At 37.7% G+C, this 27219-nt stretch overlaps 1 protein-coding gene and 1 long non-coding RNA gene across 5 annotated transcripts in view; both read left to right on the plus strand.

Moving 5' to 3' along the window:
• Positions 1 to 27219, plus strand: part of LOC119861603 (ubiquitin carboxyl-terminal hydrolase 12-like) — a 41477-nt gene that overhangs the window by 10141 nt on the left and 4117 nt on the right. For 3 of the 4 annotated variants that reach the window (XM_043492135.1, XM_038416920.2, XM_043492136.1), the window contains 7 exons: positions 6246 to 6326; positions 12731 to 12944; positions 14044 to 14270; positions 15627 to 15703; positions 16628 to 16711; positions 19794 to 19991; positions 22663 to 22741. In XM_043492135.1, the coding sequence (XP_043348070.1) occupies positions 6246 to 6326; positions 12731 to 12944; positions 14044 to 14270; positions 15627 to 15703; positions 16628 to 16711; positions 19794 to 19991; positions 22663 to 22741 (960 nt within the window). Of the gene's footprint in view, positions 1 to 6245; positions 6327 to 12730; positions 12945 to 14043; positions 14271 to 15626; positions 15704 to 16627; positions 16712 to 19793; positions 19992 to 22662; positions 22742 to 25740; positions 25806 to 27219 lie in introns of all 4 variants that reach the window. The other variant, XM_038416922.2, reaches the window with a different exon arrangement.
• LOC122455718 lies at positions 20034 to 21324 on the plus strand. Its single transcript, XR_006274148.1, has 2 exons — positions 20034 to 20331; positions 20565 to 21324. It is a non-coding gene; the product is annotated as an uncharacterized LOC122455718 (long non-coding RNA).

The following is a 27219-nucleotide window of genomic DNA, read 5'->3' on the forward strand; positions in this document are numbered from 1 at the left end:
CTTCCCCTGCAAGGAGTGGCCAGGGCTAGGTCAGATCCACCCCCAGAAACCTCTCCAGCCTAATAGCCCAATGTTCTCAGAGCTACAAAAAAAAAAAAAAAAAAAGCCCACACCAGTTTGTTTAGGGGGGTGTGTGTGTATGTGTATGTATATGTGTGTGTATATATATACACACACACACACACACACACACACGTATATAGGGTTTAAAAATATATATTTTTCAAAAATTTCACTACTTCAGTCCTATTTATAATATATTCAAAGACTTTAATTATTCCTCCCTAGATTACTCTTAATAGACTGAAGCTCAATTGGTTAATTTAAAATAGTGATTCCATGGATAATTCCACACACACAGTGGAAATTTGACCATGTGTCATTCTGCTAAGGTAACAAAGTTAAAATAATTTTTAAATTCAGAGTAGCATATTCATTTTATCATCACATATTTTTGTGTCCATTTTTGGATCCAAAGCCAGTCTGTCAGTTGAAAGATTTCCATTGACTTCAGCGGGCTTTGTATCCAACCGTAAGACAATATTTGTGCTCTTATAACAGAATAGAATAGAATGGGGGAGGTCTCAATCAGGACAGATTGTCACCATTCCTTGGAGCTCCATAGTATTTGCAATATGCTAGAAATTGCTTGGCACAAGTGAGTGTGCATTGTTTCTGATTGTCAAGTGGTGTAAACAGTATCACCACTTTAGTCAAAACCATGAGGACGTGTTCTTAGAATCAGGCAGTCTTTCAGATGGAAGATTTATGCTGACTGGGTGAATTTATAATTGATGTTTAGTTTCTGCTCAAATAGCTACGTATAGAAAGTTACACAGTACTTCCTCTTTGAACCACTGTATCAGAACAAAAAGAAAAGGAGTACTTGTGGCACCTTAGAGACTAACAAATTTATTAGAGCATAAGCTTTCGTGAGCTACAGCTCACTTCATCGGATGCATTTGGCTACTCTGAAAAATGTATCAGAACAGTTTCTTATGGATAAGGTATTTATATTACAGGTTTCCATGGACATACTCTAAGTCTCATGGATGTACCTTTTGGAAGCTTTATAGAAGGAATTATTTGTCCCTGGGGGTGGGGGATAATGAATCAATTCTAATCTTGTCCACCTAACAGCTTTATTTACTGTAAAGGAGTTACTTTGAAATACAAGCCTGCTGAGAAGTGAGAGAGAAACAGAGGTGGGAGACAGAGTTCCTGTGCAAAAAGCAAGGAGAACTAGATTTAAATAAAAGTATTTGCTTTCATTAAATGTTATTCTAAAAGGTAACATGATGCGTGTGAATTGCCAGTGTTAAGATCCTGAATCTGATTTAACTAGGCTTAACCATATGCTTTTGAGTACTAAGGCGATTCAGTCATTCTTAATCAGAATTGTATCAGTAGCCTGGGAAGCAGACTAGTTTGCAAACAATCAGTAAATCTCTGTTTATAATGTGTAGTTTCAAACCTAATTCCCCATACACTGCTTGAATCATGTATATTAAGTAAACCAAAATCTTGCATTTCTGCATTATAGGTGACACAGTCACTGTTGGTTTTCCAGCAAACAACTTGCCATCTGGTCAAATGTAAATTCTCACCCTGTATTTATCACCATAGAATTCAAAAAAAGAAAAGGAGTACTTGTGGCACCTTAGAGACTAACAAATTTATTAGAGCATAAGCTTTCGTGAGCTACAGCTCACTTCATCGGATGAAATGCATCCGATGAAGTGAGCTGTAGCTCACGAAAGCTTATGCTCTAATAAATTTGTTAGTCTCTAAGGTGCCACAAGTACTCCTTTTCTTTTTGCAAATACAGACTAACACGGCTGCTACTCTGAAACATAGAATTCAAAGCTATTGTATTGCTGTCTATATATGGAATATATAACACTTTCCACTATGTAGATTTATTGCAAGCACAAACAGTTATGACTTCTCAAATGACAATTTATGGTAAGAGTTAGTAATAATTTTTGCACTTTTAACCCTTTAGTTCGATTTTGAATTGTAAAGAGCTTCCTAATTCTGGCACTTACATTTGGAAACCAGGTACTGTTCTTCATGAGCAGATTATATTTGTCTGTCCTAAGGCAGCTCTCTAGTTAAAAATAAAACAGAAGTCTTGCCTCTTTACTTATTATTTCAAAATACAGTTCTAAACTTTTGCACAACCTAGGTTGTTTTATTTTGTTGGGCAGGGAGGAAGAGTGCCGGGGAGATCTCTTCCATCCCCCTTCCCCAGTTTGCCATTGCGAGCATGACTATATGCTCGCTCCATCAGATTACATTTTAAAGCTGATTAGCACAATTTTATGATAGTTGAAACTTGTAGCATTTGAATTTATCTGATAATGTTAAAGAGCATTTCTTTGAAAAATGTGTAGCAAATTGCTATGCTAATTGAGGTCAATTATGCCACAAACAATGTGTGCAGTAGAAATTTGGCTACTTTTAAGCAGTCCAATTTGTCATCTAACAGTAGAATTAATTTGCAAACTATTAGAAGTAGTGGCAACATGATCTCTGCTCTGAAATCTGAGCATTAAAGGGACAGACTGTTTCTGTTATTTCAGCTTTTCAGAAGCATTGTATTTTAATACCATAATGACCCAGGTTATTGTACAATCTTCAACTTTCTTTGTCTGGCTATTGTAGCTCTGCAGCCTAACATTTTGAAGATATAGTGTAAACGTTTTGATGTCCTGTAGGCATGGTTTTACCTTGGACTGTTGCTGATGAGTTTTTGGAATTAAATTTTGGGCTATGGCTCTCAGCAGTAACCTAGTTAATTTTCTCTGTGTTTCACAGTAACGGAATCTCTGTCCTGCAGTAAAGACCTTAGAGATCTATCAGGCATGTGTATGAAGAGGATCATATGTAAATCTGTCAAAATCTAAGTTTCTTAACCGTGTATTAGCCAAGTTTTTCACAAATCATGTTGCTTCTTATGTTTTGTGATTCCTTTCTATTTCTTCAATCTAGGTCATTCCCTATAGATTTGAAATAAGAAATCTGACTGCAGTGTTTCCCTACCTCTAGTTAAACTAGATTTTTTTATAGTAAGTTTTCTACCCTTTATAACTAGTCATATCAGCTTTACAAAGTTCCCATCATTTGTCCTAGTGATTGATAATAAAAATGCATATAGTATTTACTTGTTCATTAAAAACATTACTAACTGTGGGGAAATGGGTGAATAGCACTTTGCAAGGCAGAGCTATAGTATACTTAAACCTTTTGTTTTGTTTAATTCTTCTTCAGGGTTTCAGTGATTTAGGCCTGGTCTGTACTTAAAATTTTGGTTGACATAGCTTTATCAGTCAGAGGTGTGAAACATCCACACCTATGAGCAATGCAGCTATGCTGACCTAACTCCCAGTGTAGGTGCAAATAGGTTGATGGAAGAGTGCTTCTGTCAACTTACCTACCGTTGCTTGGAGAGGTGATTCTACCTTGACAGAAAAACCCCTTACATCAGCATAGCCGGCATCTTTGCTAGCAGGTTATGCCAGCATAGCTACAGTGCTGTAGCTATACCAGTATATTTCCCATAGTGTAGATATGTTTGTCTAGTCCCTGCAATGTAGACATACCCACCGTGTAAAGACTGTTCACCAGAGCAGTAGGATTTCTAAAGTCTTAATCCTACCTGTTCTCCAGCTCTCAATAATGCTTTATGGGAACAACAGAGCAGAAAAGATTGAATTTCTAATGTAAAATATGAGCAGAAACAAAAACCTTGGAAGCTGGGGTGAGAATCCTTTCTGTGCTCTTTTATACATCATAAAGATGCAAAAAAGGTACAATCCTAATTTTTTTCTCCTCTGCAGGCCACTTTTAGTTTATTACTGTTCATCACATATCAAAAACTTAAAGGATGTGCAAAATAGCCAAATGAATATTTCTGCTGGAACATCACCTTTTGCATTTGCTAATTTTTTATGATTTTCAACTATGCAAATGTCAAATTTCATTAACATAGTTTTTAACTTAATATTTTAATTTGCACTTTCAGTTTCATTTATTTTAAAAAGCTGGAACAGCATTGAAAAGATTTTATGAGATTATTAAAAGTACTCAAAGCATGTCTAAGCATATTTAGATTCAAAAAATAGCTATGGAAAAGCACTCTTCTTTAGTGATTCAGATGCCTTAAAATGCTGTTTGAGCTATAAATAGGATGCTAACAGAAGACTTGAAAATGGAACCTGGCAACTGATAGGCACAGTTCTAGATTATTCAGCAGTCTTCACGTTCATTTTCATAGGTAGTGTCTTCTGGTAATCCAATTTCTTGAGTAGTTTGACTTCCTCAATGGATGATTCAGGGAGACATGTTGTTCCTTTCCTGTAGCACACGCCTCCACTTAAAGATCTATTTTCTCTCATGGCACACATCTTGCCTACCATTCTTCCTGCGCTTCAGTCTGTTTTCTTTAATCCATATACACAGCAAATTTATTTTGAGTTCCTTGTTTATTTTTACAGCACATGCTCCACTAAATTTAAATGACCTTCCTGGATGACTGACTAATCTGAGATCTCCTTAGTGAATGTGGAAAAACTCTTTTTCTCTAGCAAATTTTTGTATAGATTCAAGTGCAAAAATCGCTCAGTTTGATCAGTAGTTTGTAGTTTTGATGTTCATCTCAAGATAAGACAGTATCTTCTTTTAAATATAAACCCATAGTGGCTATTATAAAGTGGAGTTTTGAAGATGAAAGCATGATATCTTGATAATATGAAATGAATTTAAATGAAATGTCCATACTGTGTTGCTCTTTTAGGAGTTATACAGCTAACTGCAAATAACATTTTAGGTCCTATTCCTATAAGCAGGTCTATGCAGGTACGTTGAGGAATTGCGGCGGAGAGGGAGGGATAAATTATATTTTTACACTCTTGAAACTCTCAAATGTTATAAAATCATTTTTTCAAAATAATTTAAAATTTGTTATGAAAATAAGGCAACTGCAACTGTTTGATTTTAAAAAAAAGACCAGTACTTAACAATTTTCACATACTTTTTTCTATTTGTAATATATTTGGAAATATTTAAAATTTAAACCAGAAATGTTGCTCATTTTCAAGTTTCTTTGATTTTTAAAATTAATGCTACAAGAATTACATAAACCAAAAAAGATGTTGCTTTTCCACTGTCCAGCATTAATAAACTGTTTTTGTGCTTCACCGCCATGCTCCCCAGCACCTCTGCTGGAAGCTTACTACGCTACAGTTAGTTGCACCAGCATTGTTAAGGTTGTGTTATAGTTTTCAGTTAGGTTCTAGAAATAATATAGAATCGAACATTTGAACAAAAATGTGTCTCATTACCATGTTGATTCCAGCCTTGCAAGCACACATCACTGTCTTGTAGAATAGATAACATTTGACTTAGTATGCAGGAGTCCAATAAATTCTCTGTAAAACTGTAAATTGTTGCAGTTTAATTTTAGACTCACAAAAAGATTATATAGCAAAGTTCAATATCTGTCTTTCATCAAGGTACATATTAACTTGCCTTACCATCCTTCTTTAAAATCTGAATTAATTTTTGATAAAAGGGGACCTATTACATTAACAGCTAGCTCTGGTCCAGCTGTCTTATCCCACAACTTTTTAAGAATCATGGATAGAGATTTTAAAAAATTGTATTAATTGAACCCTGAAATCTAAGCTACAGGCTGATGGGCACTATTTTAAAGTATTACTTCACATCTACATACATACATAGATGCATAGATACTAAGGTCAGAAGGGACCATTCTGATCATCTAGTCTGACCTCCTGCACAATGCAGGCCATAGAATCTCACCCACCCACTCCTGCGAAAAACCTCACCTATGTCTGAGCTATTGAAGTCCTCAAATCGTGGTTTAAATAAATACAGTTAAAAACCCACTGGATGACCAGGAGAGGATAAAGTCTCCAAATAAACCACATTTGCACTATCTGATCTTTTATACTTATTTCTTCAGTGCATTGGCTTTGAGAGGATCCATTTAAAAAAAATTTTTTTTTTATCTAAATGCTGAGAGTGGGCTCACCTATCACAGCAGGTGAAAAGAATGTATGGGATTCACATCACCCTTATGTATAGTATACCATGTTTTAATTAACAGTTCCATTCTCGCTCTCTTTGTTTTACCAGAAATGGCATGAATATTACAGATTTTTTTTTTTTTAGAGAGTTTTTTCCTAGTAGTCATATGAGGGTTTTTTTGTTTTCCCCAGGGCGCCAATGCCTCTGCTTTGGAGAAAGAGATTGGTCCTGAACAGTTTCCTGTGAATGAACATTATTTTGGCTTGGTCAATGTGAGTGAATTTTCTTTTCTGTTTTTAAAATGCTGTTTTCTATTTCAGTCCTCCTCTTCTGAAATTGATAGGATTCTCTTTTATTTATTCTTATCCATGGGTAGTTCTGGCACAAAGTAGAAATCTATTTAAGCACTACATCCTGTAACATGCATGCTAAATTTTTTGTTTTTAACTAAAAGATTAATCTGAAAAGTTAACTGTAGTGAAATAAAAAATGTTAATGATTACAAAATTCCGTGGGACATCCATACTTGGGCACACTTTTAAATATAGAATCAGAGTAATTAAAGCTGGAAAAGCCCATAAGAGCATAGGGTAGATAAAAGCAGGGTATGGTCCTCCAACAGAGAAGAAGTATCAGATATTAAACTGTTACTTTGGTGGGTCTTAGTCCCAAAGGCTCAAACCAAAAAAATCTGTTTGCTTTTTCAAATCTCATGTTTTTCATATGGGCTTAGAGGGGACAGTCCTGTTGAGGAAAGATCAAAGAATACAGAAAAATACCAGCTAAGTCAATTCCCTGTGTGTAGAAATGTACTTTTTTTTTGGGCTTGCATCAGCATGAGAGCTCCTGTTTAAAACAACTGTTTGCTATAACTTCAGTCAGTTTTCATGTTTACAGTGTGATTAAGGCCAGTAAGGCCATAAAAATTGCTTAATTTGCAATGTTGTAACTAAGGATTGTGAAAAGAATGCAACATTATTCTAGCACTTATGTTTAGGATGTCAGATTAATGCTTCTGGGTAAGGAAGGTAAATGTAACATTCAATCTGTCACATCCTTTTATTAATAATATGATGTAAAAAGGTAAAATGTTTACAATTGTCACAGGACATAGTTAATTTTTCATGTGAAAAATATGGCTCTGGTTAAGTTCATTCACGGTAAATTAAACTTACCTTTTCTTCCTTTAGTGGATCATTTAGACACATATTTCGCATCAGACCTGAAACAACCTAATATACTGAATAGTGCTAATATAGTTACTAAAGTATTACTTGCCTCCAGCTTCACATTATGAGCTCATTTGATTTAATTGATCTTTGCTTTGTCTGTAGCAGATCATGTTCTCAGACACTCTACAATCTAAACCAGAGGTGGGCAAACTCAGGCCCGTGGGCCACATCCAGCCCACAGGGCCGTCCTACCCGGCCCCTGAGCTCTGGGCCTGGGAGGTTAGCTCCTATCCCGCTGTTCCCCCTCTCCCCGCAGCCTCAGCGCACCACCAGCGCTCTGGGTGGCAGGGCTGCGTGCTCATGCAGGGCAGCGCAGCAGGCTTCAGCCAGGCGACATGGCTCCCAGACATGCTGCTCTGAGAGTATGTTAAGGGGTTCAGAGTCGGGGTTGGATAAGAGGCAGGAAGTCCCGGGGGGCAGTTAGGGGATAGGGAGCAGGGGGAGGTTGGATGGGATGGAGGTTTGGGGGAGGGCAGTCGGGACAGGGAACGGGGGGCAGTTGGATAGGGCAGAGGTTCTGGGAGGGGCAGTCAGGGGACAGGGAGCGGAGGGAGGGTTTAGATTGGGGGTGGAGTCCCGGGGGGCAGTTAGGGGTGGGGGTCCTGGGAGGGGGTGGTCAGGGGACAAGGAGCGGGGAGGGGTTGGACGGGGCGGGTTCTGAGGGGGGCAGTCGGGGGCTGGAAGTGGGAGGGGGTGGATAGGGGGCGGGGGCCAGGCTGTTTGGGGGCACAGCCTTCCCTACCTGGCCCTCCATACAGTTTCGCACCCTGATGTGGCCCTCAGGCCAAAAAGTTTGCCCACTCTTGATCTAAACATACTGAATTATCTTCGTTAAGTGTTGTGTTAATGGCCATTCCAATGGTTCTGAGATTTGTATCATAATGGGAAAATATGGAAGGCATGTTCTGTTGTAGCATATATACCAAAGTGATAAATAGATTCATAGATACTAAGGTCAGAAGGGACCATTCTGATCATCTAGTCCGACCTCCTGCACAGCGCAGGCCAAAAAACCTCACCTATGTCTGAGCTATTGAAGTCCTTAAATCATGGTTTAAAGACTTCAAGGAGCAGAGAAGCCTCCCTCAAGTCACCCATGTCCCATGCTACAGAGGAAGGCGAAAAACCTCCAGGGCCTCTCCAATCTGCTCTGGAGGAAAATTCCTTCCCGACCCCAAATATGGCAGTCAGCTAAACCCTGAGCATATGGGCAAGATTCACCAGCCACATACTACAGAAAATTCTTTCCTGGGTAACTCAGATCCCATCCATCTAATATCCCATCTCAGGGGATAAGTCCTATTTACCCTGAATATTTAAAGATCAATTACTTACCAAAATCCCATCATACCATCTCCTCCATAAACTTATCAAGTAGAATCTTAAAACCAGATAGATCTTTTGCCCCCACTGCTTCCCTTGGAAGGCTATTCCAAAACTTCAAATAGTTTGAAGAAGAAAAAATTGCCTTCTAAAAATAGAGAAAAATCCTTTTACCGCCCACATGCAATATTCAAAAGGACAAAATATGTCTAATATCTGTAGTTTGTTTCCTTTGATAATTTTTTTGGATTTTTACTTCTCTATCAAAAATTCCTTCCCCACTACCTCATGTTTTTCCTCTGCTTGTTCTTAGCCCTCTTAGTAAAGTGTGAAATCAGCTGGAGCACCTAAAAGGGTTTGCAGAACAGGTTTTGACCTCTGCATATTTTAATCTATTGTGAAACTGTAACATCTTCAATTTTAAGAGGCTACTATCCTCAAAGTGTCATGTGTTGGGAATTCTGTTTAGATGAGTAATTTAAAATTATTTTAAATTAATTAGATAGCGTTTGAGCTAAATATTTTGTTTTAAGCAAGATTTGTTAAACTGAATGAATCGTGTGTTGATTTTTTTAAAAAAATTAGTTAAAAGTAATTTCATGTTATTTACTGGCCTGAATCCTCTAGTCATTTTTTGTGGATATACAATGACATTTTCCTGTTCAAAAAACACAAACAAACAACTTTCCTGTTGCTGTGTGGGCTCATATAGGGGAAATTGACTGTCTCGTCAGTTTCACTGTGGCTTCTTTATAAAGAGCTGTTACACAACATGAACAAACTGAAAAGGATATTGTATAGTATAAATTGTATAGTATAAATGTTATAATTGTAATGTTTAATTCGGAAAGCGGTCTCTGTAATACAAATGAGGGCAAGGTCAGTAGCTGGGTTCTTCAGTACACTTGAGATGATATCTTGGCCATCTTGAAGTCAGTAGAAGTTTTGCTATGGATTTCAATGAGGCCATGACTTCACTGTTGGTGTTTTTATTACTTTTGGCCTTGAGATTCTAATACAAGCTCTTTGAGGTATCTGCTTTTTTGTGTTTGTAAAGTACCTAACACACTTTTGGATGCAACACAGTTAATTGCACCAGAGTTGTATACGCAGGACCTATTAATTCTACACGTTGTGACCTGATTCCTCTGTGTGTACCGTCAAAAACCACATTGACCTTTTTGCTGCCATATCACAGCGTAAACTCTCTAACCCAGAAATTAGCAATGCTGAAAGAACTGGAGGTTAGTAGTGGACAGCAAGTCCACTATTAACATCCTGTTCTTTCAGTATAGCTAATTTCTAGGATCCTGCCTCCCATTAAATATGTTTTGGGGATTTCCCCCACAAATATATGAGCTAAAATTCTTCCAAAATATTTTGATTTTTCTTTTCTGTAAGCATTTCTAATCTTTCCAGGTCCCCTTGCATTATTTCTCTGTCATCATTGGTGTTGCCAAAACTTGCCAATTTTGTATCATCTACAGATTTCGTAAATGTGCTGATTATTTAGTCTTATAGGTTATTAATAAAAAGATGGACTAAGAATAAACATAAATTAAATGTTTGTTCAGCTTGTGTATTTATTTTGATCATGTAACTAACAATTTTGAACCATTGTTTCTCATTTCATGTACCATATAAAGTGATGTACCATGTAAGGATGATAAGGCTGTAACCTTCTGAGCTGCATGGATTAAATTTTAAATTTCTCTCAGCCAGAAAATTGACTATTAACTTGCAGTCGTTCTGCTACAGTAATTATACAAAATTCTGGTGTACACTGTAGCCATATTCCCAGAGTACCACTTAATGTGATTATCAGTATTCTACAATTGGTTTTTTGTATGTTAATTATGTTTGTTTAAAATATTTCACCCAGAATGCTCTTGAGATGCAGAGCTCATTTATAAGAATATCCTCGGGACAGGCAGACCTGAAATCATTGTTACTCAAAAAAGCCAAACAAACAATGTAATACAATCCAGTCATTATAAAATAAATTGCACAGATTACTATAAACAGAAGGAACCAAACCACCCAAAATGAACTATTTCATGTCATTGTATAAAAGCATCTAACTTTTCACTGTTTTAAGTGTTTCTCCTTGTTAAGCAATCTGGGACACATCGCCTCTAGACATTACATACCATCAGCCCTGTCCTCTAATGACACAGCCTTCAGATATGGCAGATGTAAAACAGCTGCTCTTAGATATCTCTGCATCATGTGTTTTTGCCAATATTTCATTGTAAACAGGAAATACTTAATGTGTTACTTTTTGTCTCAAAAGGCATATTGGTATCTGACACAGGCAAATATAAAATCTGAATTCATGTATTGTAACAAGGTCACAATAGTGTAATAGAACTGATCACAAGGAATACAGTGATGCTACCAGTTACCATCCTGTCATTTTGCTTCTTATGTCCACATTATGGTCTTGGGTCTCTCCGTGGCACCTCTTCACATCAGTGACTGCAGCTTCAGGCCTGTGCAGGACTAATAACCATGCTGTCACTCACTAGTTTTACCTGTCCGTGGCAAACCCTGGAATAGCCTTATTTTAGCAGGCATTCATTGGATTATCCTTCATACACACAGCCCTCCCCTCAATAAAATTAACTATGGTGGTTGCTTGTAAATAAAATAGAATTTTAATACTAACTAAATTACCATAGAAAAAAACTTGCAGATAAGATAACTGCTTTGATACAGATCCTTGGTAAGTTTGATAAAGGTATTATATTAACATAGTTAGATAAGAAATGAGAGAAATTAATACTACATCAGCACCCATAATGGAGAATCTGTTCCACCCAGCTGCTCTTCTTGTCAATCATGCCACCTTTAAATTGATGTGTGTTAAGATCCAGATGAAACTCTGCTAGTATTAGTTCAATCCCCTGAAATATAGGGTAATCTTTTGATCTTTGGGTCATATAATCAATGCTAAAATTTCCCATTTGATCCACAGCACATACTGATTATTCATTAATATGTATCATTCTTGATCCTTGTTTTCTAAAAGGTGTAAGATGCTTGGCCTAATTTACCCAGATACTGTAATTCTGGTCTATTTTAGAGAGGATCTTTGATAAAGCCTTGTGGTAATTGAAACTTTGTGTGAAAAAATTTACTTGCACACTATCTGGGCTTCCAAGATTGAAAGCAGTTCGATCTAATGTTTACTTTCAGTTACTCCCATCCGATGGGAATTATGGCCAAGATTTGAAACAATGACTAGTGACTCTGTTGCCTTAGCTTTTGCACGTCTAAATTGAGCCACTTTGGAAAGGCCTCTGAAAATGAAGCCCCTTCAAGGTTCATCAAGTTCTGTCCCAAAAGTCACTTTTAAAAATATCTTGACTGATGAACCTTTGTATATTTTTCATTTAAAACTCTCCTGCGGTTGTAAAGAATTCTAATTCAGTAAGTGTCCTTTCAGTGTTTCCTTTTACTTTTTTCTGTTAGTAAGATGTTCCTAGTACTATGGAAAAAAAGAAAAGGAGTACTTGTGGCATCATAGAGACTAACAAATTTGAACTGAACTATGAACGTTCCTCACTGTAACTATTGAGGATACCTGCTCATAACAGTAAAAAGTTATTTAAAAGGCCCATGGTAACATCTTCCATAAAAATAGGCTTCCTCTCTAGTTAACATATGGATATTTAATTAGAAAGGTCATTAGTCTGTTGCTTTGCCAGAATTACAAATGTGAGTTATCAATACCTTTGCAATAAGTGATTGCTCAGAACACCAAAATTTGGATGGGTCTAGCATGCTAAAAATCTTATGCAGAAAACCTTCCTTAATTATATAACTATAGACAAAATTTTAAAAATCTCGTTTTTCACACTCTGTAGTACAGTTTGCTATGTTCAGACAAAGAAATTGTCATGATCTATCATTCACGTGCTGTTGTGATTTAGGTTTCCAGCATTTCAGATGGAATGTCCCAGTTAGAAAAGTAGTCATGAAGTTTTTTAATTTCATAAAAATATTTCTCTACATATTAGTTTTTGTACCCCTCTGTTGTTTGTCCTTTCTCAGTCTCTCTTTTAGTTTCTTTTTAACAGATGTAATAATGGAAATATTTCTTGTTCTGTTTTAACCAGTTTGGCAATACCTGCTACTGCAACTCAGTCCTACAGGCACTTTATTTTTGTCGTCCGTTTCGGGAAAAAGTTTTGGCATACAAGGTCCAGCCCCGGAAGAAGGAAAGCCTCCTTACGTGCCTCTCCGATCTCTTCAACAGCATTGCTACACAAAAGAAGAAGGTGGGGGTCATCCCACCCAAGAAATTTATTTCCCGGTTGAGAAAAGAAAATGGTAAATTAATAACTGAAGTACCTGTTCAAATTTCAATATTAGGATATTAGGCTGCTCATTTTTAAGTAACCTGAGCTCTTTTCAAGTGTATCTAGTGACTGACATTTAGCAAGTTTTATTAACTGGATTTCAAAACGTTCATGCCCCCATTTATGTGGTACGAATTTTCACCACTTGTGTAGTATAAAGAGTGTGTAGATGGTCCCTGTAAAGTATCTTTATTTTAGGTGGATTTTCCATCTGGTTTAGTGATTCCATCCTGATGTTGGCCAGTCAATAGGGAGCTTTTGATGCCCTGGCTATTCTGTGCTAGTATAATGCCAGTATAGAGGTCTGTAACAAGCCATTACAACTTAGAGCATCACTGGCAATGCTTGTACCATGTACCATGAACTGGGTACACACATAGAGAGGGCCAGATTAGGGAAGCTCAGAGGTGGCTTAAAGTCACTCTCGCCCTCTCTTTCTCTCCTGTATTCAGGGCAAGAAAAAAGTAATGGGTAATCAGTTTCTCTCTTTGTATTGGGAATCCAGTGGTTATTTCCCAGGACTAGTTGTGAAGAGCCTTTGTGCATGTTAATTTACAATCTCCGATTTGGCTTGAAAAGATATCATTGATTTACTGTTATAGGATTTTTTTCATTTTCCTCGTGAGGTAAGATATTGGACTTCATGTACCAGTGGTCCCTTCTGAACATACTCATCTTACCCTCACTCAAAACAATCTACGAAGCCAATTTTACATGTTTGCCAGGCCAGCTGCCCTTAACTTAAAGAGCTTAATTAATTTTTAGAAGGCTGCCTTCTAAAAGAGAGAGTAACCTGAAGTCCAAAACATCTGTTGCTAGAACTACATAAAACTACATAATTACAGCTCTGTTCTGTATAGCATCTTTAACATAGTGTATACTGAAATGATTTAGAGAGTTAAATACTGTTAACTAATAGCAGTGGCTAAAAGAATGTAAAAATTATAGAAAAGAGAAAAGAACATGCAGTGCTTCGCAAGAGCAGAGTGGCCTTATAAAATTTGTGCATTAACAATAGCATTTCTGTTATGCTCTTTCATTCTTCCCAATCTTCTCCGTTTCCTTTCCAGAGTTATTTGATAATTATATGCAGCAAGATGCACATGAATTTCTAAACTACCTACTAAACACTATTGCTGACTTACTACAAGAAGAGAAAAAACAGGAGAAACAGAATGGCAAACTCCAGAATGGCAGTATAGAGAGTGAGGAAGGAGACAAGACTGATCTGACATGGGTCCATGAAATTTTCCAGGGAACACTAACCAACGAAACCAGATGTCTTAACTGTGAAGCTGTATGTTGAAAAACAAAACATCTCTTTATTTGATTTTAAAAGGCACTGGACCATTTTCCTTAGTTCTAAACAAATTTTTTCATTTATTAGGGTAGATGAAATTGAACATTTTCTGATTAAAAATTGAACCTAACCTATTTTATGACTGTATCAGCTGTCCGTTCAAACTAATACGTTTGTTTAAGATATGTTTCTTAGTAAAAGCGTAGGGTCCTTTCCTTCCCTCTCCCCATTTCCACCAAAGCAGTTTGCACCTGGCTGATATGAGCCTCCTTTTTGTCCTGTTGTAATTTATTGTGACAGTCATAGTATATGTTGTGTTTCCACAAGAGTTGCTCACCATTTACTTACAATAGTTAAATTTGCAGTGGTGGTGTAGTCATGTTGGTATCAGGATGTTAGAGCCTAGATAGGTGAGGTAATATCTTTTATTGGACCACTTCTGTTGTTGAAAGAGACAAGCTTTTGAGCTACACAGAACTCTTCTTCAAGTCTGGGAAAGGTACTCATAAATTTGTGTTTTAACCACTTGTTTTCAAGTCAAAAGATTACATTTCTTGTTGTTAATCTGTAATTACTGTGTTGAGAATGAAGGAGGGAGCAGAAAGACTGAAACTGAAAGAACCACTTTTGGGCTGGGAATTTGTACTTAGCCATGTAATCATTGGTTTAACAGTATTTCAAACAAATGAAAGTCCCATTGGGAGGAAAAGAAAAATTAGTATATTATTGGATAGCAACATTTTTTCAAATAGCTCCAAATACTAGTCAGCATTTTAAATCTAAATTATTATGCTCTAAAAAGGGTCTTTTAAAAAATGGCACCAAATGGGGTTCTTTCTGAGGGATTTTGAGACTAAATGTGATTGGCTCACAAGTCAAAAGATTGTTTTCCTAATGGCCAGTCCTTATCACTCGCCCCAGCATCTGAAAATCCAGCTCTTTCTGTCTCTCATATCCTGAAGAGTCTGAAATATGGCAGATAATTGTGTTGCTGTACAAAGTAGAATAGAATCCATTTAAAGCCTGTCTAGCCGTCTGATCGCCGTCAGTGGCAAAAACTCGATTTTTCAGTAAAATAGGCAGATATGACTTGCAGGCACATGGGGAAGTAGTTGTACAAGGAGGTTCCTTTTTTACATAGTCTCTTTTTGGACTGTAACTGCACTTCAGATTGTTACAGTATTTCTTGAGTAGTGCAGGAAACTTACTGCATTTATACATTCATCAAATTCTGAAGCTTCCTACTTGCAATCACATCTGTACCATTTCAGGGACTTGAAGCAATTCTAAATCTGCCAGATTTCAAGCTGCAATGAAGTTTTTTTTGTTTTTTTGTTTTTTTGTTTTTTTAAGGTTAGTAGCAAAGATGAGGACTTCCTGGACCTATCGGTTGATGTGGAACAAAATACATCAATTACGCACTGCCTAAGGTAAATGAAAAGGAATCTGGTTGGAAGAAACACATCTGCACACATTCTGAATGGAGTGGCTACTTAGGTATTCAGTTGTGCAGCAGTTTAGGACCCAAGCTTACCATAAACTAATAAATTCTGCTCAAGATCCTGTTATACAGAAAGTCTACCAAAACTGTAAGAATTATCCATTTAATTGTGTCTTCTAAGGCTGTTAATGCTACGTCATGTGTTCAGAGTTTCTCAAAACTAAGTATTCCTGTTTGTTTTCAAAATATTTTTACTTTGTCATCCTGCTGCTGCATTTTGCTGAAATGCTCCTGCTCTTTGCCAAAGAATGCTTGAGCTTCTGAGGGCAGGCAACGGGCATTCTTGTTGAACAGCTCTCTGCTTTAGAATTCACTCTCTGATAGCCTGTCAAAGCCCAAGCTTATCAACCCAGCACTTTGCAAGATGCATCCATTGAACCCAGCTTTTTAATAGCTGATAATGGCACTAATGATGAGTGAGTTGGGGGGTGCTTATGTGCTTTTGTGGGCAAATTATGGCCAGTGTTAATGAGTTTTAATTTTTGTACATGTCCCCAAATATCACACAATAGGTGTGAACTAGATAAAACAAAACCAACCAAAAACCATGACAGCCTATACTGCTGTGTACTCTACCCCTTGGTTTGACGGATGATCAGATACTGGCCAATTCATGTTCTGAAGGGAGCCATATCCAAATTTCCTCAGCTGGAATCTTAGATCCCACAACATGAGACTGGGACAGGTGTGGTTAAAACCAGTGGTGAGAAGTATTCTTGTTTAAGAGAGAAATCTTCATCTCAAGTATATTTCTTTTCTGTGATAGCAGCAGGATAGTAAAGTGATAAGTAGAGGTTTTGACTAAGGTTCCCACGTGTTTGTAATTCATTTTTTTTGCTCTCAACTTCCACAGGGGGTTCAGTAATACTGAGACTTTATGCAGTGAATATAAATATTACTGTGAGCAGTGTCGCAGTAAACAGGAAGCACAGAAGAGGTAAGGTTAGGATATGCTGGAAAATGTTAATGTTCTCTCTTGGTGGGGACATATGTTAGTGTAAATTTTAGAGCTGTTGATTAATCGCAGTTAACTCGTGATTAATTCAAAAAAATGAATTGCGATTTAAAAAATGAATCACAATCGCACTGTTAAACAATAAAATACCAATTGAAATTTATTAAACATTTTTGGATGTTTTTCTCATTTTTAAATATATTGATTTCTATTACAACATAGCATACAAAGTGAACAGTGCTCACTTTATATTATTTTGATTACAAATATTTGCACTGTAAAAATGATATATAAAAGAAAGTATTTTTCAGTTCACCTGATACAAGTACTGAAGTGCAATCTCTTTATCATGAAAGTGTAACTTAGATTTGTAGATTTTTTTTTTGTTATATAACTGCACTCAAAAACAAAACAGTGTAAAACTTTAGAGCCTACAAATCCACAGTCCTACTTCTTGTTCAGCCAATCGCTAAAAAAAACAAATTTGTTTACATTTATGGGAGATACTGCTGCCTGCTTCTTATTTACCTGAAGGTGGGAACAGGCGTTTGCATGGCACTTTTGTAGCAGGTGGTTGCAAGGTATTTACGTGCCAGATATTCTAAACATTAGTATGCCCCTTCATGCTTCAGCCACCATTCTAGAGGACATGCTTCCATGCTGATGACACTCATTAAATAAATACATTCATTAAATTTGAATTAAATCAAAATTGAATCAAAAATCTGAACTCCTTGAGGGAGAATTGTATGTCTCCTGTTCTGTTTTACCCACATTCTGCCATATATTTCATGTTATAGCAGTCTCCGATGATGACCCAGCACATGTTCATTTTAAGAACACTTTCACAGCAGATTTGACAAAACACAAAGAAGGTACCAACATGTTATTTCTAAAAATAGTTACAGCACTTGACCCAAGGTTTAAGAATCTGAATTCCATCCAATATCTGAGAGGGAGGAGGTGTGGAGCATGCTTTCAGAAGTCTTAAAAGAGCAACACTCTGACGTGGAAACTACAGAACCCAAACTTCCAGAAAAGAAAATCAACCTTCTACTGGTGGCATCAGATGATGAAAATGAACATGCATCAGTCCGCTCTGCTTTGGATCGTTATCGAACAGAACCTGTCATTAGCATGGACACATGTCCTCTGGAATGGTGGTTGAAGCAGGAAGGGACATATGAATCTTTAGCACATCTGACACGTAAATATCTTGCGATGCCAGCTACAACAGTGCCATGCGAATGTTTGTTCTTGTTTTCAAGTGACGTAAACAAGAAGCAGACAGCATTATCTCCTGCAAATTGTCACCAAACTTGTTTGAGTGATTGGCTGAAGTAGGACTGAGTGGATTTGTAGGCCCTAAAGCAGGGGTGGGCAAACTATGGCCTGGGGGCCGCATCTGGCCCTCCAGATATTTTAATCCAGCCCTCGAGCTCCCGCTGAGGAGCAGGGTCCGGAGCTTGCCCTGCTTCAGCCGGGGAGCGGGGTTGGAGGCTTGCCTCGCTCCACATGACTCCCAGAAGCAGCAGCATGTCCCCCCTCTGGCTCCTATGCATAGGGGCAGCCAGGGGGCTCCGCACGCTTCCCCTGCCCCAAGTGCCACCCCCTCAACTCCCATTGGCCGGGAACCACATGAGTCAGTGGGCCAATGGGAGCTGCAGGGGTGGTGCCTGCGGACGGGGCAGCATGCAGAATTGTGTCTCCATGTAGGAGCCGGAGTGGGAACATGCTGCTGCTTCTGGGACTTGCTTGAGGTAAGCACACCCTAGAGCCTGAACCCCGACCCCCTCCTGTGCCCCACCCCTGATTCCTCTCCCGCCCTCCGAACCCCTTGGTCCCAGCCCGGAGCACCCTCCTGCTCCCCAACCCGTCATCCTCAGCCCCACCACAGAGCCCTCACCACCACCCCCATCCCAATCCCAGCCTGGAGACCCCTCCCGCACTCTGAACTCCTCATTTCTGGACGCACCCCACAGCCCACACCCCCAGCCACAGCCCTCACCCCCTCCCACACCCCAAGTCCCAGTTTCGTGAGCAATCATGGCCCACCATACAATTTCTGTACCCAGATATGGCCCTCGGGCCAAAAAGTTTGCCCACCCTGCTCTAAAGTTTTGCATTGTTTTATTTTTGAATGCAGTTATTTTTTTGTACATAATTCTACATTTCTAAGCTCAACATTCATGATAAAAAGATTGCACTATACTACTTGCATAAGGTGAATTCAAAAATACTGTTTCTTTTGTTTTTTTTACAGTGCAAATATTTGTAATCAAAAATAAATATAAAGTGAGCATTGTACACTTTGTGTTGTAATTGAAACCAATATATTTTAAAATGTAGAAAACATCCAAAAATATTTAAATAAATGGTATTCTATTATTGTTTAGCACGCAATTAATCACAAAATTGCAATTTTTTAAAATCGTGTGATTAATTGTGTTTAATTTTTTAAATTGCTTGACAGCCCTAGTAAATTTACAATATTAACCCAATGGCAATTCTTTGAAACAACAAAATAACTGACATTCTAGGTGGGGAAATGTCGGGGAAAATATAAATTCGGAGCAGCTCCTACAATCAGAGGAGATCCCAAATGGTCAGTTTCGCATTTGTCCCCTAAAGAACTTCCAGACATCTCTCCTTTTTCCCTGTTAGTTGTAATCAGTTTGACGCCTCCAGAACATTTTCCCCTTCAGCCACAGATGTAGAAAATCTGTTTTTTTCATTTCTTAGTTAATAGAAGCCAGGCCTGAAGGACAGAGGTTTATTCCATTTTTCACTTTCCCTGATATGATGAAAGATGATTTGTTCAGTGTAGGCAAGCAGCTGTCTTGCATGTGGATGTCAGTTGTGCTATAAATCTTCCCCACTTGTACCAAAATGCTTGTATAAAAAGCAGCTCTTCACAAATCATCTTCATTAAAACTGAATTACCGATTAAACTTTTTTTAATCATTTAAACACAAATTCTAATTATTTTCTTTTAAAAGGTTTATCTAATGTAAGGGGTATTTTCTAATGTGATGTTCTATGTTTAATATATTTTATGGTCCAGAATGAGAGTGAAGAAGTTGCCCATGATTCTAGCTCTGCACTTAAAAAGGTTCAAATACATGGACCAGCTGCATCGATACACCAAACTCTCCTATCGTGTAGTCTTTCCCTTAGAGCTTCGGCTCTTTAATACTTCAGGAGATGCTACAAACCCTGACAGAATGTATGACCTTGTGGCTGTAGTTGTTCACTGTGGCAGGTATGTCTCCAATGCTTTCTGAGTTTTACATGAGTTTCCATGAAAATTAACTCACTTGGTCATTCATGTACATTTGAATATCACTGCAGCAGCTGACAATGTAGAACAATCTTAACAATATGTAAGCTAATTAACTGAAGGAATAAAAAGGTTTCTACATGTTTTTACATTTAAACATTTTTTTGAAAATATTTTCAGCCTATTTTTCTATTTTTCTATTCGGTGTGCACAGTCTCAGCCTTGCTCTTTTTATATACCTTTAAAACATGCTAAAGCTTCCAGGAAAGCTAAATGAAATAAAGCAATTCTTGGAATAACAAAGTTCTCAAAATAGAATCAGGTTTCAGAGTAGCAGCCGTGTTAGTCTGTATTCGCAAAAAGAAAAGAAGTACTTGTGGCACCTTAGAGACTAACAAATTTATTAGAGCATAAGCTTTCGTGAGCTACAGCTCACTTCATCGGATGCATTTGGTGAATGCATCCGATGAAGTGAGCTGTAGCTCACGAAAGCTTATGCTCTAATAAATTTGTTAGTCTCTAAGGTGCCACAAGTACTCCTTAAAATAGAATCAGTTTGTCTGTTGCGACTTGCTATATCATTAAATGTTTTTAAAAAATGCTGGTGCCACCAAGTGGTTAAATTGCATACTGCTTTTTCAATCAGCTGCACAGTTTTGATCCAGCATGATTAAAACCGAATTAAAATAATTGAAAAACAAATATTGTTTATAAAAAACTTGATGCAAATAGAAAAGCCATTGCAAACACTGCATTATGGAAGAAAAGATAAAATGTTATTCACAGAAGTCAAAAATGGGGTATGTTTACACTATGTTAAGACTGTACTAGCATAGCTAGGCCGGGATAGCCCTGTAGAGTAGACACAGCCTACACCAACAGAAGAGGTTTTTCTGTTGGTGTAGAGACGTCTCTGTGAACAAAGCTAGCTACATCAAAAGAAGACTATTTGGGTCAACATAGCTGTGTGTATGCTGGGGGTTATGTCAGTATAGATATGTCAGTTGAGGTATGTTTTTTTACAACCCTGAAGCTATGCTGATACTACGTTTCAGATTAGACCAGGCTTTAGAATGGGATGGTCGAGGATTATATGTTCTCTGTTTTTTTGGAGTGGGGAGTAAATCTTAAGTAGTTGGAAATCTAGCATAAGGTCTATAGAATATTTCCAAAGAATCAGTGTCGAAATTAGAGAGCCAGCAAAACCAACACATACCGGTATCTGTTGAATTTATGTATGCTGTCTATGCTGTATATATTTCTGAGATTGTGATATAGTTCTGAAATACATTTTCAAACAACATACTGATGTTGTTTTTTAAAAAAAAAAAGATCCTATCCTGCAGACTTTCTCTTGTGAGTTTGCCTGGCTGGATCCTAGGTTTGCTATCTGTGACACACATTCCAATAAGCATAAATACAGCTTTCAGTAATGATATATAGAAATGGCAGTTAGTGTGACTTTGCCTCATTGAAGGGCTCACCAGTTGTGCTCTAGAGCTGCTTTTTGTAAACACTGGCTTTTTTAGGAGTTCCACAGCTCTATTGTAAACTTTTATCAGGCTGGAACTTAACATATCAGGATAGACCAGGTACAAATTTATTTTCTATATATTTTAGATCTTTTAAAACATCTGTTTAAAATATTTTGCTTTGATAACTTCACTTTAATTTACCCATTCATTCTAAAGCAGAAATTGTTAATTCCAGTAAGTTCATAACACTGAATGGGGCTACAGAGTCACTTTCCCCATACACAGTAAAGTCCTTTAAAAAAGCTGTTATTTTATGTTTATGTTGTTCAGATCCTAAATGAAACGCAAAATAAAGCCAGAAAAAGTGAGAATTTAGTTTCTTGTTTTATCCTTAACTTGCTCCCTCACTGTCTGAGGTCAGCAGTTGGTGGCTTACCTAGTACTAGTGTATATTATTACACTCCAAAAATTTCTTGTCCCAATCTACTTCCTTTGCAACCTTTATCCTTCTGATCTGGCTCTTGTCCCCTCTGCATTCGGATCTGGCAGCTTCCTCCACCACACATCCAACAGGAGAGTACTGAGAGCACACAAGAGGGTCTCTCTGCACTCGGTTCTGGTGATAGTGCCACAATAACAGAAAGCAGCAATTGCACAGAAAGTCTAGCTGAGTGCCTGCAGCTCTGGTCTGAAGCATGCTCAGTACAGATGGAATCTTCAGAGAATGTAGCTGTCAAACTCTTAACGTGTCTCTAACAAGCACAAACTAAGATTTTTTTTTCCCCCAAAGGTTTGTAACTTGGCTGATGTGGGCATTTTTTCATGAGACTCACAAACGGCACATTCCTGTTACTAAATATCAAATTCTTGCTCCAAAGCAGAGACCCTAAAGCTTCTTACCAAAACCATTGTGTGGAACCATTTTTGCTGAAATTTTATTTTCTTTATTTTTAAGTAAATCTGAGGTAGATACCCAGCGTGTTAAGGTTTGGCAAACTGTTAAGGTTGGGCAAAGTTATAGGCAATTGAAAATAAGGTCTTACACTGGAAAGTATTGGTGAATCTTAACTATAGGTGGCACTATCGGCTCAACCTATAATAGCTTGAATTATTTGCAAATGTTTTGTTTTTCATATGTAGGCATCAGTGTAATAAATCTTTGACATTTTTCCTGACAGCGGTCCAAACCGTGGACATTATATCACCATAGTGAAGAGCCATGGCTTTTGGTTGCTGTTTGACGACGACATTGTAGAGGTAGGTATACAGATTGCTTTTATGTTGTGAAAACAGTATGGACAGTGCCATTTTCCAGCTATGTGCACGGATCCTGTTTCAGTATCTAGGAATTCATATTGCATCCATGAAAGATTTGTAACAAAATCTGTGTATGGGGCATCCTCATCAAGTTCTGAGCAGATTTGTGTATATATAATTGACTTGTAGAACCGTGCTCAACTGAGGGGCTGCATTAGTCACTTGGCAGAAGACTGAGGATGACATCTATTTGGTACAACCACAATTGTCCTGTTAAGAATGTAAAACACCAGGGTATTTTTTCCCATATCTCAGGCTCTCTCTTGAGACCAGTTTGCTTTCTAGAGTCAACGGCTTGATCCTAAATATTTCTGATGGCTGTAGCTCAACACTAAATTCAACACCCATTCATTTTCTCTTGTAGGTTAAGAGTATGTAAAAGGAAGGATTCTTGATTTTTGCTGCAGACAGGTAGCAAGAACTGTGGAAAGAGTTAGAAAATCAGAGACTTGTGAGCACATGGGTAGTTAGATACTGAAGATATCCATAGGATTTTTGATCTTTAGCAGAGTATTTAGATATACTTTAGCTAAAATAAACTTATTTTGTACTCCACAAAATATTTTGCCTGTAAATGTTTTGCATATGTACCTAAAATATATACACACATGTGGTAGCATTTTGTTGCATATCCCATTGAGCTGTATTGTAAAAACATGAAGGTTTATCTCTTGGCCTTTTTTAGATCACTCCTTAAAATAAGTCCAAACTCTAATTAGTAATAGCACTGAGGTAATCCCTTTAAAAACATGTATGTTTTTTAAGGAGGCCATAAAATAGCCATGTTGTTATATATTCTTAGTCAATGTCTTCCATGTCAGATTTGCTCATTTTAAGGGCCAAAGCAAAATTTCTCTGTCTGAAAACACCGATGGCAATTGTACTGAACCATGAATAAGAACAGAATACAGTTTAATCTCTTGCATGTGTGCTGGCTTGGTCTAGAAGACACACAGGGTAGATTTGTCTCCTACAAAGATGCCAGATTTTCATTCACTTTTCTTACCTGAGTCATGCTTTAAAGTAACCTGAAATTTTATTGTTTACCTAATAATCTCACTGATCTGAAAATAGTATAGTCTGTGTGAGTTGTTTCTCTCTTGAATCTTCACTGTGCTCCTCAGGATTGGGAATACAGAATGTAGCTCTTGTACAGGTGAAGATTCAGCAGTTGAAAAATTCCCTGGCAAGTGGGAAGCCTTCCCATATTACGGGGAGGGGAGTGGCGGCTGCAGGGCAGGGGATTGTCATCAATTTCTGCAGGATGAGAGTTTTCATTTGAAACAAGTTTCTATCCCATGTGTTCTGAAAGTCACAGTTGAAAAATTAGGGATGGAAATGTTTGGCATAAGTGAAGTCCAGGCATGAAAGTCCTGTTGAAGTCCGGTCCCACTGGGAAGAGTGTAGAATATTTCTACCAAGAAACTCCACTCAATGACTGTCTTTCATATCTGCTTCTAACTGATAGGTGCCTGCTAAACTTGAAACTCCCCTCCCACCCTCCTCTGTCAGAAAAGCAATGTCTCTCCTGTTCATTCCCCACCTATGCCCTCCAACCCCAGATTCAGCAACCCTGCCCCGAATAATGTGTTTTTGGGAATCATCCTGGCTACTGTAATGATTAGTGAGATGGGGTGACCTATGCTGCAGCAGGAACAGAGTCTGTCCGCAGCTCTGCCCATCCCCTGTTTCCTTTTGTGAGTCCTCTGTTCCTGTAAAAAAAAAACTTTGCTCCTTGCTGCTGCTCTAGCTTGTCGAAGAAACTTCAGAGTGAAATTGAAATGATTGTCAGTTTCATTGCCCCCCACAAGATTTTGATTTGTAGCTCTGAAACTGACCATTTTGGTTTCCTGTCATGTTGCTGCTGCTTAGCATCATAGAGAAGCTGCAGGAAACTCAGTACTTCATCAGGTCAAATTCAGAAAGATGTTCACAATCATGAGGAATGAAAAAGTAATTTATAAAAATAAAGCTTAGATTCTGCAGAAGTAGCAGGCATAGATCTTATTATTTGCCAAGGAAGTCCCTGCACACCAGGAATAAGCGGGCAAGTAGACTTTTCAAGCCCTGGAGATTTAACCTGCTAAGTATGAAACACATATAAAGTGAAGAAAATTGTCTTCCTGAGTCTGCTAACAGATAACTCCAAAGCCTCTGTGCATGCTTTGCTAAGTTGTAAAAGAGCAGAGAATAAATCTTTTTGTCTCTATTGGTTTCATAATGTAAGACTTCAAAAAGCTTTGTCACCTTTTTGTTATAAATGCTATGATTTTTTGGCTCTGAAATGTAAATTGGAAGCAGCTTACTCTTCTTTATTAGCCTGAAGATTTGCTAAATGCAATAAAAGTGAAAGAGTCGTGTTTTATTTTTGCTTGGGTGAAGGTTCAAGTTTCAAGTAAAATTTCAAGTAAATGAAAGTTATTTAGGTAAAAGTGTATTATTACAGTATATGTGAAAACCTGTCACATGTCAAATACCAAAGGCAAATGACTTCAAATGGAATAATATACAAAGCCAAATTACTTGAAAACAATATGAGTAAATGCACTTTTCTGTGCTATTAGCTTGGCAAGCTGTCACATTGTAGCAATCAAAAGTGATGCAGCACAGTGTCAATGTCTATATGGAATAGAGGGGAGAGCGTCTATCCACATTGGTTTCCCCAAATTATGAGGAAAGATGAAAAGAACGAATTTGTAGCATAGCTAATAGTTACTCAGGAGAGCAATAACTCTTACTATTATTTGAGAGTTGTAAATGCTGTGGAGGGATAGGTATTGTTTTGGGTGTACCAGAAAATGATTAAAAGAAAACTTAGGTTCAATAGCAAAGCAAAAAATATATATATATATATCCTTAATATCAGGTTAGTTAAGATGTAGAACAGTCTCCCAAAGAGAATTGGTGGAAACATCAACTGATTGTTACTTTAAAACTAGGCTGGACAAAACTCTTGAGTATATTGGTGGAAAACAATCCTGCTATGGAAGGGGGAGGAGACAAGGTAATCAAATAGTTATTTTCTGTCTCTAATTTGTTAATCTGTGAATGTGGAAATGAGTTAGGATATATAGCTATGCTAGCAAAGAATTTAAAAATATCTGTGGGATAAGTGAATCTATACGAATATTTCCAGGTTATATTCAAAATGCTAGATAGTGGAAATAGACTTGATTTTATGGTAAACTAGTTGGGATTTAAGCTAAATTAAACAGCAGAGAATGTTTGCAGAGCTGCCAGATAATTATATTAAGTCTGTTGATGAATATGCTTTTGAGAGTATTTTTTCTGTTAGAAGGACTGATCTTTCTTTCCAGAATATTCATATATCCAAGGCTTTCTGGGAAGAGAACTTTGGAAAAATATACGCTTATTTGTCCCGTATACTTTTCCCCAGAACTTCAGAGCATTTTGAAATGCATGCATTTGAGGAATTTTGGATTTTCACACAACATAATGCATATCTTGTTTCAAATCGTATCCTTCGTAATTCCATTTTGTGTTCGTTGCATCTTTCTGTCAACTTACCAAGTGTGTGTTGCCCCAGGCTCATAAGGTGGGTGGGGAAAAAGAAAAGTACTGGCCTAAACAAGTAGGTAATGTACATTCTCTTCAAAATTGATTGCACCCACAGGCAGCTTTCATTTTTATGACCAGTGCTTTCACAGTAGACCACCAGAACAGTTGCTGAAGTTGCTGGATCTGTGCAGGCAATATTCAGAAAACCAATTTGTTCCTCATGCACATAAACATACTAAGGAACAAATTGGCGGTTCTTTGGGTATCGACTGTACAAATTCACATGCTTGGTTCAGCCTGTGCACTTCGCATTTTCTTAACTGGAAACTTCTAGAAAGCTTTGGTGGTTGGAGCTGAGGCAAGTTCCCTTGTGGTACTGATCATTCAGCCTGAACGTCATTATATATGGAGCTACAGTGCTATACTCTAGTTCCTGATGGATGTCTAATTGGAGTCCCTTTAGACTTCTCCAGCTGCCTTTCTGTTTGCTGTGTTTTAGGTTGTTACTAAACTCTCCTGCTTTTAATTATAGCTAGAATAGTGTAGTTACGTCATTGCAGTTAATTTGTGTGTGAATTGTTTCTCTGTACTGGGCACCTCTTATTTTCATAGGATGGCTGGCAAGGTAACCAGCTTCAAATGATGCCCATTGTAATGTGAAAATGTGCTTAACAGCCCTGCATATGTAATGCTGCCTATGTCCCACTGAGGTGCACATACTGAAAAATGCCTTTTGTGCTACCTTAACCCTGAGGGCTCAAAAGGACCAGGAATCTCAGCTCTGGATACACCCTTAAAACAGCTCAGTATGATGTTTGAGTTGGCATTGAGCCTTTATTCCTTGCTTAATGCCATGTGGAAGTCTGAATCCCAAGAGACCCCTGATCTGATAAGGGAAA

This window comes from Dermochelys coriacea, chromosome 9, assembly GCF_009764565.3.
Source record: "Dermochelys coriacea isolate rDerCor1 chromosome 9, rDerCor1.pri.v4, whole genome shotgun sequence".
Classification (NCBI taxonomy): Eukaryota; Metazoa; Chordata; order Testudines; family Dermochelyidae; genus Dermochelys; species Dermochelys coriacea.